General features: G+C 37.7%; 1 protein-coding gene and 1 long non-coding RNA gene across 3 annotated transcripts; both read left to right on the forward strand.

Annotated features, from left to right (window-relative positions):
• The first annotated feature begins 2596 nt into the window (after positions 1-2596).
• Positions 2597-4971, forward strand: LOC109155831. Of its 2 annotated transcripts, XR_002049936.1 has the most exons (4): positions 2597-2969; positions 3067-3166; positions 4087-4301; positions 4430-4971. It is a non-coding gene; the product is annotated as an uncharacterized LOC109155831 (long non-coding RNA). The 2 variants fall into 2 exon arrangements; XR_002049935.1 differs by lacking the exon at positions 2597-2969 and having other exon boundaries at positions 2977-3166.
• Positions 4972-6272: 1301 nt separating this feature from the next.
• LOC109155827 (mitotic checkpoint serine/threonine-protein kinase BUB1) lies at positions 6273-10333 on the forward strand. The gene is made up of 14 exons (XM_019303492.1): positions 6273-6406; positions 6485-6635; positions 6753-6910; positions 7008-7101; positions 7713-7814; positions 7903-7990; positions 8303-8406; positions 8500-8571; positions 8656-8745; positions 8844-9001; positions 9258-9318; positions 9457-9591; positions 9695-9819; positions 9913-10333. Exons 1-14 carry the CDS (start codon positions 6333-6335, stop codon positions 10100-10102), a joined length of 1602 nt encoding a protein of 533 aa, XP_019159037.1. The 5' UTR covers positions 6273-6332; the 3' UTR covers positions 10103-10333.
• The last annotated feature ends 1669 nt before the right edge of the window (positions 10334-12002 follow it).

Below are 12002 nucleotides of genomic sequence, written 5' to 3' on the forward strand. Positions count from 1 at the left end.
AAAAAAAAAAAAAAAAAAAAAAAAAAAAAAAGAAGCAAGAAACTGTGGAACCGGCAGATAATCAAGAACGAGAAGAGGAGGAATATTGAGAGGTAATTATTAAACTACTCTGTTAGCCTGATTTTTTTCTTTTGTTTTCAAATATGGTCTTGCATGTCATTTGTCAGTCATTTTGTTAGATTTTTTTTTTTTTTTTTTTTTTTTTGCGATGATGATGGGTCGTCGGTGGCATCGCCGGTTGTCCACTGGTATCCACGCTGCCCCTAATACAACAGCGCCCCTGCAAAGTCACACTGAACCCGTGTGCCTTGCCCAATGCTCCACTAACCAGCTATCGCCACTAGTTAGCAACACGCACAACGCAGCATCAAACGTTCCAGTGCATGTTCATGAATCGCTTCATCCTGAAGCGTCCGACCATACCAGGTCCACGACCCCTCCTGGTATCCGCGCTGCCCAACACCACAGCGCCCCTCACCACCTTCTCATCTAGCACCTAGAAACGCCCAACAAATCCAAACAATGTTCGAACTTGTTACTAGTTACCGCTAGAACATCACCTTCACTATAATAATAGTCATTAGCATGTAACACATCCGTAGCTTCCTGCTTCTTCAACTCCTTCCAATAAGCCTCTTCCAGATTAGCTGGCTTTTTTGCCTTCAAAGTTTTCAGAAGACCCTGTTATGCCAACAAATCCTTTACCCTAGACTGCCATAACCCAAAATTCCCTGTACCATCAAACTTTGATACCTCGAATTTTGTACTTGAACGAGCCATCTCAACAGTGCTCTGATACCAATTTGTTGAGATTAACCAGAACAAGAAATCAATAATAATGGCAGAAAGGGTAAATAAGACAAGATTTATGTGGTTCGGCAAAATGCCTACATCCACGGGAGTGAAACAATTCTCAACAGTGCTCTGATACCAATTTGTACTTGAACTGACCATTTCAACTATGCTCTGATACCAATTTGTTGAGATTAACAAGAATAATAAATAATTCTCAACAGTGCTCTGATACCAATTTGTACTTGAACTGACCATTTCAACTATGCTCTGATACCAACGGGAGTGAAACAATTCTCAACAGTGCTCTGATACCAATTTGTACTTGAACTGACCATTTCAACTATGCTCTGATACCAATTTGTTGAGATTAACAAGAACAATAAATAATAATAATGGCAGTAAAGGGTAAAGAAGACAAGATTTACGTGGTTCAGCAATGTGCCTACATCCACGGGAGTGAAACAATTCTCTTATTCATAGTGATGGTGATCTTGGTGACACAACCCCTTAGGGATACAACCAATATATTTATAGGCATCTAATCCCTGTACAATGGGTCTACCCGTTTCAATCCTAGTCCTAGTATGAGACAAACTCATATTCCTAATCCATATATGAGACAAACTCAACAATGAAGAACATTGTAAGAAGGACCCAGAAAATCCATATGAATCAGCTGAATCGGATGTCCACCAGTACATTACACCCACCCACATATTAACCGGCCTGTTGGTAATTTAAGGTACTCATTAGGAAGGGCTGACTTAGTGTTTCCCTATGTGGATGGGGGATCGCTAGCCGGGATAGATATTCAGGCGGAAGGGACCATTGCCTTTCTAGGGTTACAAATACTTCGTGCCATCCAGCATCTGCATCAGCAGAATGTAGTCCACCTCTCCATTGCGCCAAGACATATCTTAGTGTTCAGAAATTCTGGTAGGGTCCAACTCATAGGATTTGGAAATGCAAGAATGATTGAGGTCATGATGCATCATATTTCTCAGAGACAGGCACTGACCAGATTTCGTCAAAGAGAAGAAGGCGCTTCAACAATGGGGGGAGCCCAATATATGCCTCCGGAGATGATTGAGGCAGCACGGCGCGGGATTTACATATATAGACCCTATGCTCGAGCAGTTGATGTTTGGGGGTTGGAATGATCTGTTGGGAGCTGTTTTTGGGGAGGTATCCCATAAATTGTGATTTCCATCATGGGGACTTAGCAACAATTTACCATGGGGTAACACATGCTCTACCACCTGCACCAGTGACAGCACCACCGGCACCGAGTAGAGCATCACGAGACTTTATTGATTTTTTAAGCTATTGTCTACACAGAGACCCAAGACTTAGAGTTCTGCTCAGGATTTATTAGAGCATAGGTTTATTACTAGGAGAGGATTAGAAAGGAATGATTCATGTCTGGTTGTAAGAACTCTAGTGATTAGCGGTTTTTGTTGGTCAGGGAATCATTGATATGTCGGGTTGTAAGAACTATAGTGATTAGCGATTTTTGTTGGTCCACTGGAAGCTATTTCACGTTGTTTTATGATTTAATCTTTAATCTAAAGATTTACTTTGTTACTTTAGAATTACAACTGATTTTCAAGTCTGTTCGAATTAAAATGATTTATGAGACTGCATTTATTTATTTATTATTAAACAAGATTTTCGAATGTCTTATTTTAGCCTTATATCCTACTTTCAACCTTCATTTATACATGAATGTCTAACCAACATAAAGTCTTAAATTGAAATAATGTTGCATCTCAAGCTATTTCTAAATGAAAACTCATTTACAATTTCTTCTGTTTATTATGGATCTAAATTCTGCAATTTTTTTATTGGGCTTGGAATTGAAGTGGAGCATTGCTAACGATGCGCCCCGAGCCCCGAGATTCGAATTCAATCCACCGATTTTCCGTTCCTCCGCCACTGCTAGTGACTGTTTGCAACCACCGAGAATGGCGTCGACGTTGGCGTGTTCAGAGTCGCCGCCGGTTGAGAATATTCCCAAGCGACCGAGGTTGGTGTACGGAGTCGTCTACATAGCCGAGAAGTGCTGGGAAAAGTTCAGGAAGGATGCGATGTTCGCGCTCTACACTCCCTTCATCGTCTCTTTGGCGTCGGAGAATCTCAAGGACGAGACGTTCAGACAGTTCGTCGCACAGGACGTTTGTTTTCCTTTTTTCCTTTTTTTATTTTTATTTTTTATAACATCCTCTAGAAAGTGTAGTAACTTAGGAATCAATAATGATGGATGTATTGCAGGTTTGAGTTAGTAGAAACATACGTACAGGATGATGATGCAAAGCATCAGATTAATGAGTTGAGGAAGACTACCATAAACTTGCATGATTCCTTTGTCCAGGTAAAAATACTTGTGGTTATTTACTTGCTTGCACATATCATTTTTTTTTTCTTGTGCAAATTGTCCAGGATTGCCTTCTGCATCTTCTTCATACTAGATCTGTTCTTTAAATGTATGGATTTTCCAAATGTCCTAGTATTGGAGGAGGACTTGCCAATGACACTTTGGCTCAACTCCTTGAGTAGCCAAGGAGAGGCGGCTTCCCCTTATCTTGAGGTTAGAAGCCCAACTTACCCAACAAAAAAAGTAAAATCAAATAGAGTACTCGCACAGTGGACTCTTAGTAGTTTAGTTTACTCTTGGACCTTCCATTTGAGCTCCTACATTCAATACATTGGAGAAACTATATGTTACCTTAACTTGGAAGTTGGACCTGATCCACCCTGCCTAATTATTAAAGTTCTATCCATTGTTTTATACTAGCTATGGATTCAATATTTATAATAATAATAATTATTATTATTATTTAGGGCTGATTACCTTGAATGAGGAATTGAGGATGCTACTGCAGTATTTTGTTTCTTTGTTGGCATGTGTTTTCAACAGTGATTAAACTATATGATTTAGATTCTGAAATTTATTTGTCATTATGTGGGAAAACTTTGCTTTTGATTAAGTTTAACAAGAAGAGTTAATATGGACATGATTATTTGTCACCTGAATTTTAAGCAAAGCACATGATTATTTGTCATGAAACCAAGTTTACAGAAAGTCAGCACCTCTGATCTGATGGATGAATTCAGTCGATCTGTTGCACATTTGATGTGATCTTTTGTAAGATATATATTGGATAAAACTATAATGCTTTCTTGTGAAGTTGTTTTATCTATCTATCTATATTATGGAGAATAAATTTTTGCACTTGCATCTACCTATTATTGTGTGCTGAGTTAGTTCTAAGTGCAAAGATTTCTTGTTAGCTACAATGTCAGGAAAGATTGATGGGGTCAAAGCTACTGGTAAATTATCAACTCCTTTTGAGAAAACCAAGTTGTCCGCTTATACCCTAGGTGCTATTGCATCTTGCATGATGCTTTATGCCTACATTGGTAAGGAGCTGCAGGACCTTATTGATCGTAAAAGTAATCACCGGTACAAGAAGTGGATTGAGAATTACTCATCAGACAGTTTTCAGGTTTGGTTATTTTTGTTTTCTTTGAACCCAAATAAGTACTCAATTATTCTTTTTATCATTATCTGCAGTTCAAACTTTTTAGAAGATACAAATGACTTGTTTCTTACCGGAGTGTTTTTGTTTTCTAGGATTTTTCTTTGCAAACAGGGGACTTGCTGAACAATTCCTCTCTATGTTCTTAATGTCTGTCGTCTACTAGGGGGTTTAAATGGCCTAAAGGTGCATGCAAATGAGCTCGAATATGAAGAATCTGTGTGCACGGGTGAAATCGTGAGGAAGGTGGAGTCCCCCATTGACAAGGTTCAAGCTTTTGGTAAAATCATAGAGAGCTGCGGAAAAGGGAATGATAAGAAGAAACTACTGAGTGTATACATCGGAGGGCATTCAGTAAATGACTTGCTTTGTTTGGTTGAAGCAGATGTAGGCATCGTGGTAGATCCAAGCCCAAGTGTGATAAAAGTGGGGAGGCATTTTGGCATCGGATTTATTCCACTGTTTCATGGTGTGGTTGATAAGCAGAAAGAATGTGTCGAGGTCGAGGGAGCAGACACTTCTTCTTCTACTTGGAAAGCAGGGGGGTTGTCCGGCATTCTTTACACAGCCTCAAGCTGGGTTGAGATTCACGCTTTTATCATTGGCTCTTAGAATCATCACTTCCTTTATTTTTTGAGTCACATACAATCACCATTTTACATTGTTGTTGCATGTGTGCACCAAATATAACTTTAACTTAATATTTATAATGTTTATGGGCTATAATGATGGATGAAGTTGTTGCCATGTCTGATTACTGCAAAATAAGTTGTGATGATATTTCAGCTGTGTATAACTGGAATATTATAAAAGCGGAGAGGGGAAAATTCTCAATTCTCAAATGATGGGAAGAAGCTCCTTGATTGTCTGCACAGCTAGCTAGCACTGTGAAAGAGTTTGAATTGGGATTACCCATAAGCCAATAGAAAATTCTTCTTCTTCCAAAATTTTTTTAATGGCTTATGGTTAGTGGTGTGCAAATTTTGATAAAAGTTTGGCTAATGATAGAAGATTTTGGTTAATCGGTTTTTAACCAAAATATATCTGTACTGTACTGTATTGTAGATTCTTAATTTTTATACTGTAGATTCATATATCTGTACTGTAAATTCATAATTTATAAACTGTATAGTTATCAAATTATGAACATATAGTTTTCTGATTTGTGAAAACAAAGTTCAACAATTGGAATCTAAAGTATAAGTTTTATGAATCTACAGTATAGAAGGATGTACAATATAGAAATTATAAATCTACAATATAGAAATTATGGATATGGAATCGTGCCCACCTTACAAGGTGGACACGTGCTCACATCATAATTTGCCATGTAAAAGGCAATTTATATCGTGCACCAGGGCGCACATTGCATTGTGCACCCTGATGCAAAACGTCGTCGTTTTAAATAATTGTATAAAAAATACACATAATTGTATGAATAAATATACATAATTGTATGAACAAACACATATAACTGTTTAAAAAAACACACATAATTGTATGAACATATACCAGTGTTGCAAAAATCGGGCTTAGGCGCCGATTAATCGACGCCTAGGCGCTAGGCGGTCGGCCACCTAGGCGCCCGCCAAGGCGCTTTAGACGGTCTCCAGGCGCCTAGCGATTTTTTCAACATTGACAAATACACATAATGATATAAACAGATACACATAATCACGTTAACTCCCTTCCGCGCGTCTCAAACGATGTCATTTTAGGAGGCGCGAAGCGCACAGTACTGCGCGTGCCGTGGTGCAGGGTATAACGATTGCATATAAAATGGTTTGATTTCTTTTGTTAAATGGGGATGATTGATAATTCCGCAATAATTTGGGTTGAAAGAAAAAAATACGAGAAATTTCTGGTTAGGGTAAAAAAACATAAAAATAAAAAAGTTGAAGGACGAAAGTCCTAAAATCCTTTTCTCCCGCTCCTTGTTCAAAATTTCAAATAATTTTCTCCTCCGTCGTCTTCCAGAGCAGAAAGACGGAAAGGGATATGGCTGTCATTTCCAAAATCTCGGCGGACGCCACCGCCACCTCCGTCGAGGATCCTCTTGTTCCTTGGCTCTGGTAAGTTCCTCAGACTTCAATTTTCTGCTGATATACTTAACCGAACATTCAGTTATTTTCTATATTTTATCTTATTAGGTCAATTAAGAAAGCACTGGACTCTCAAAGCTCAGGCGGAAGCAACAGTGATGAAGATCTCGATCGGATTGTTTCAGATTGCATCCAGACCTTCAAAAAGGATCCTCGGTACCAGAATGACGTCAGATTTCTCCAGATTTGGTTTCTCTACGTAATACATTATCCACTTTTATTTTTCTGTTGTTGGTTATATATGCGTTATTGATCTATGTGCAAGAGGTCTGTAAGATGAATAATACATAAAATTTGTGGATTGGCTGTGGTGTAGATGGATGGGAGTTCAGATTATGACAGTGTTTTCAGAGAAATGTTGCAGAATAAGATTTGTTTGTCCAATTGTATGCTTTATGAGAAGTATGCGTTGCTCCTGGAGGCGAAATGCAGGTTGATTGATGCATTTATGGTTTACCACTTGGGCATTTCAAGGTTAGCTTTTCTCCAAGGATTCTTAGCTTTAAAAATAGGCACCTTTACCTATGTATATGGTAATATTTTAATAAGATCAGGATTAATTTGGCTTCAGAAATGCTGAGCCGCTAGGCAGGTTGAAGAAGGCGCAAGTTTTGTTTCTTGAAAGAGTGTCTGAATTCAGAATGGCAAATGGTTCACTCCAGAAGGTATATTCAGTTGGCACTTGTAGTTTACCTCAATGCCTTAGATCATGGATTGTGTGCTAGTTTATCTGCTATATAGCATGCATGACTTTTTCTCGCTATTCTTCACAGTAACAGTTACTGGTAGCAACTTATATTTATGACGATTAAATGATTTACGAGTTGAATTAGAGGTTTAACATGAATGCGTAACATGTGAAGCTTGTGTATTCTGCTTTTGAGCAGGATGAGATTAGATGATGAGAAAACTTGTATCCCCTGTTATTGACAAATATATTCTGTTTATGATATGCCAATCTTATATTGGATATGATCTATCATTGGGGTAGTTGAATGCAGTATTTGCTAAAGCTCTATGCTTGGATCTTTCAACTTAGCAATATAAATTGTTTGCTATAATGGTGATTACAGGTTTACACCCAGTGTGTCTTATGCTGCCACCTCTTACATTTGCTTTGTATATGTAGATAATAAACTGAAGAATATATTTGATAGATTGAAATAATCTGTACATCAGTATATATATAAGGAACCTATTATCAAAAGGTATGACCTAAATTAAAAGACATGACTCTTCTAATATATTTCTAGTTATCTGCATATTCATTTCGCAGGACACTCAATCAGAGAACGGTGAACCACTTGTGAATCCATGGGTGATCTCAGTCATTAAGAATCTACTGCAGAAGATGAACCCTCAGATATTGAAATATGATGTGAGACATATAACTCTTATTTTGATTTCCTGATAAATCCTTCTATATTATTTAAACTTCTAGTCTCATTGGAAGATACTTTTATCAGGGATATCATCTGAGCAAAAAGGCTTACCCTGGAAAGGTGTCATTATCTACTTTGCTGAAATCAGGCAGGAATAAAACCATTGATTTAGGTAATTAATTAATCATCGATGTATAAGTTCAAATGTGCATAGCTTCGATTTTTATCTATGATGATCTTTTATTCTATGGTAGAAATCTTTCAATATATTGTCATTGTTCACTATTATAAGTGTTAAGAGTCCCACATTGAAAAAATAATATAGAATATATGGATTTATATGGTCATGGGTTAGATTAGCTAATGGATTGCAATAGTTATACCATGGACCCAGGTCCACCTTGTCTCAGTCTTTTACAGAATAATTTGCTAAACATTCGGTTCTTCAATGAAATTCCTCAAGTACCATTTCAAATATTTTTAGGTGGTTTTGCATACCAAATCAAAGGCTGTGCGGGTAAGGGTGGATTTGCACAGGTGTTTAAAGCATACTTTGATAGTAATCCAGATGAGGTTGTTGCACTAAAGGTAATTAAAGTGGTTCTACTTGATTTCCCTTAATGAAGTTGGTTTGACAACTGGATCTTGTTTTATTTCTCATTGTACTTGAATTTATGACAGATTCAAAAACCAGCTTTCCCTTGGGAATTTTACATGTATCGTCAACTGGACATACGGATTCCACAAAAGGAGGTATGTCAGTTTTGAAGCTAGACTACTTGTGTGTATGTTGTTTAGGGTTGTGCTTCCAGCTTACCTATATTCCTTCTCCATTAGAGGTTGAATTTTGGCTTTGCCCACCGGTTGCATCTTTATTCAGACTACAGCATACTGGTCTCTGATTTTGTGGCTCATGGGACACTTCAGGTAGGTGTTTTCTGATCTTGCATTTGTTAATTTTTTCTATTTGAACCCTATAATTCCTGGCTGATGCTTTCCTTCTTGATTATGTGATTTCTTTGCAGGATGCCATAAATTCTAATGCAGTGATTGGAGGTTCCATGGAAGAAATATTATGCATTTATTACACCATAGAGATGCTCTGCATGTTGGAAACCCTACATGGTGCTGCAATTATCCATGGTGACTTCAAGCCTGATAATCTGCTTATTCGTTATGCAAGGTATCCATTACAATAAATTCAGACATAATGCATTCTACAGAATATGAATGGAGGGAACATATTTTACTAGAATTTCTAGATGATTGAACTCTTAAAAACTTATAATTAATGGTACTTCCTCAGACATTTGCCTTTGCCTGAAATTTTCCAGTTTTAGAGAACTACTGATAGATCTTTTACAAAAAGTAGGTGTATGACTACTTTGTTGGCTTCACTATGCAAATAATGATTAGAGACTTCAATCCTGTTTTGCTAGGGATGACCTAACAGAAGATAAAGAAGCTTTACGTAACCGCACTGGTCCATGGCGTGACCAGGTAATCCTAGATACCCTATGCCTTTGTACCAGATAGGTATTGGTATATATACACTATTGGAATCAAATCCGATAATAGGGTATTAAAGTGTTTAACTAAACGCCACTTATATTACTCTCACCAGCTATTGTCTTTCAGGGACTTTGTCTTGTTGATTGGGGTAGGGGAATTGATCTCAGCCTCTTCCCTGAAAAGACACAATTTATAGGGGACTGTCGAACATCTGGCTTTCGTTGCATTGAAATGCAAGAGAATAAGCCATGGACATTTCAGGCAAGTAACTCTCTTAAAAATAGGAAGCAAATTACAATTGAATGTTTAGTTCACAAGACTAAGAGAGACTGGCTTTCATCATTGGTGCCTTGGTGGACAACAGGTGGATACATATGGCCTATGTGTGATTGTTCATATGATGCTTTACAATTCCTACATGGAGATTGACAAAAGAACAGCTCGTGGTGGTGGCGACTACATCTATCAGCCCAAGTCACATTTGAAACGGTATTTGTTTCGTTATTTTCATCCTTTACTACTCGTAAACTCTTTGCAATAACATGATCAAGTCATTGGCATTTACACTTGGTTTTCTTTTAGGTACTGGAATATTAAACTGTGGCAGAACTTATTCGCCAAGTTGCTTAACCCCGATCCTAACAAAGATCACCTGACATTGTTGAAGAATCTGAGGGAGTCATTTCAAGATTATATGTGCTCAGATCCCCAGTTGCTTAGGAGGCTCAGACAATTATTACTGAAGCAAAAATCTTCCCTATGTTCTTCTTAGTCATCACCAAATGTGCCACTCCTATAAGTGTGTTTTCTTGTCCCTTTGATTGTTTCCCCAAGAAATCCAGTGTGCATTTTGGGCCTATGGCGTTTACAGGGTGCTGTGTGGACTTCAGGAATCACTATCTCCGTGATGAGAATGATGTACTTAGAATCTTGTGATATGGTGTTTTCTACTCTGAGGTTGTATTGATTACACCAGTAAGGTCTCCTCGTACAGTAATTATTATGTTTACCATCAACTTAAAATTTTGAATGTATATGCTTGTGCTATATGGAAATCACTTGGGTAACTCGAAATAACTATAACTAAAAGATTATAAGTTCAACTTTTGATGGGAATTGTCAATGTTTGAATTGATTAGATGTAGATAATTTAAATTAATTTGTCGGTTAGGGTCACAACACCCAAAGCACGTAGCAAAGAATCACTTTTTATTGCTATACAAACACTAGACATAAATGAACACATTAAATATAATTTTTTTTTTTTTTTATGTCAAAGGGAGTATTTGGTAAATAACTGTTAGCTAATTGAGTTAATGAATTTGAGTAGTTGATTGTAGAAAAATGTTTGATAAATTAATTGTTTGTTGATAGCTGATTACATGCAAAATTACTTTTTCAAAAATAATCAAAAAAATTGTTAACGAGCAATTTTTTAAATTTTAACATTTTGGAACAACAAGCTATTACATTTTGGAGTAAGATAAGCTAAAATTGACTAATAAGCTAACTATGTGCGCAATATTAGTTATTTAGAAATTGAGATAAATATTAATATAGATGACAATTTGTTGATAAGATTAACACTAGTTTTCCCTAACCTAAAAATGGTTTGACCAGAGCACCATACCTTAATCAGGAGTTGACTATAGCATAAAACTATGATTATCACTTCGGACCCAAGAAATCTCATGCTTCACCTCAGAACAATGAACTATGAAAAAACTGTCTTCCTCAACTTCCACTTCAAACAACCGACCATGAAAGCTACATGGTAGCAGCCATGTCCATATCATGGATATATCAATTCTCACCCTGCAAACGACAGATATCCAATCCCAAATACATGAAACCTGAAACATAGTACACTACCAAATACTGTTTTGTCAATGGTTTTTTCAACTTTCAGGAGTGTCTAGAGACTTCAGTACATCATCATCTAGCAGAAGCAAGAAATCTTAGATATAAGCCCGCACTAGTAGCTCAGTAGGTTCTCAGGTAGTATATTGTGGGTAATGACACAATACCGAGCCTAGCAACTATAGTGTAGGTGTTAGACCTAATGTGATGAATTTCTTATGGGCACTAGGCATTGATCCTTAGAAGTAAGAAATCTTGAAATGTGGTTCGCATGGGCTTAACTCATTGGTTCAGTAAGCAATATTTGGGAAAAGAGACCAAGGTTTGAACCTCGATAGCGATAGTGGGGGAATTATGCTCAAAGTGGGCAGATGCCTTGTGAGTACCGGCATTTGACCATGTCTGCTGAGCCATTGCGTCGCTGTGATTTACACCTTCCAAATGCTCTGTCGGGCCGAGGTGTAGTGGACCCATTGGGGTTGGGGATTGAACCTTGAGAGAAGAAATCTTGAAATGTGCCCATACGGATATCTCAGTTGGTCCTTAGATGATAGATTGTGGACAAAGACATAAGATTAAGCCTGACAACTATAGTGTGTGTGTTACACTAACTGTGTTGATTCTTTGTGAGCACTAGACATTGGTCCTCCTATCTAAGAAACCTTTTAGTCACCGTGATATACCACACCACAATTCTGTCGGACCAATGTGTGAAGGCCCTTCGGACTAGGGATGGCAACGCGGTGGGACGGGATCCCTGTCCCCAATCCCCGAATTTTTTTCCCATCCCCGTCCCCGTTAGGAACGGGAAC

Source organism: Ipomoea nil, unplaced genomic scaffold (genome assembly GCF_001879475.1).
Source record: "Ipomoea nil cultivar Tokyo-kokei standard unplaced genomic scaffold, Asagao_1.1 scaffold2704, whole genome shotgun sequence".
NCBI lineage: Eukaryota > Viridiplantae > Streptophyta > Magnoliopsida > Solanales > Convolvulaceae > Ipomoea > Ipomoea nil.

What these genes read in the sequence shown, in the direction of transcription:
- LOC109155827 (XM_019303492.1), top strand. Translation starts at nt 6,333, where the DNA reads ATGGCTGTCATTTCCAAAATCTCGGCGGACGCCACCGCCACCTCCGTC. An exon ending in CTGCTTATTCGTTATGCAAG is followed by an intron (nt 9,002 to 9,257) that starts GTATCCATTACA and finishes CTGTTTTGCTAG; the next exon opens with GGATGACCTAACAGAAGATA. An exon ending in CTGGTCCATGGCGTGACCAG is followed by an intron (nt 9,319 to 9,456) that starts GTAATCCTAGAT and finishes ATTGTCTTTCAG; the next exon opens with GGACTTTGTCTTGTTGATTG.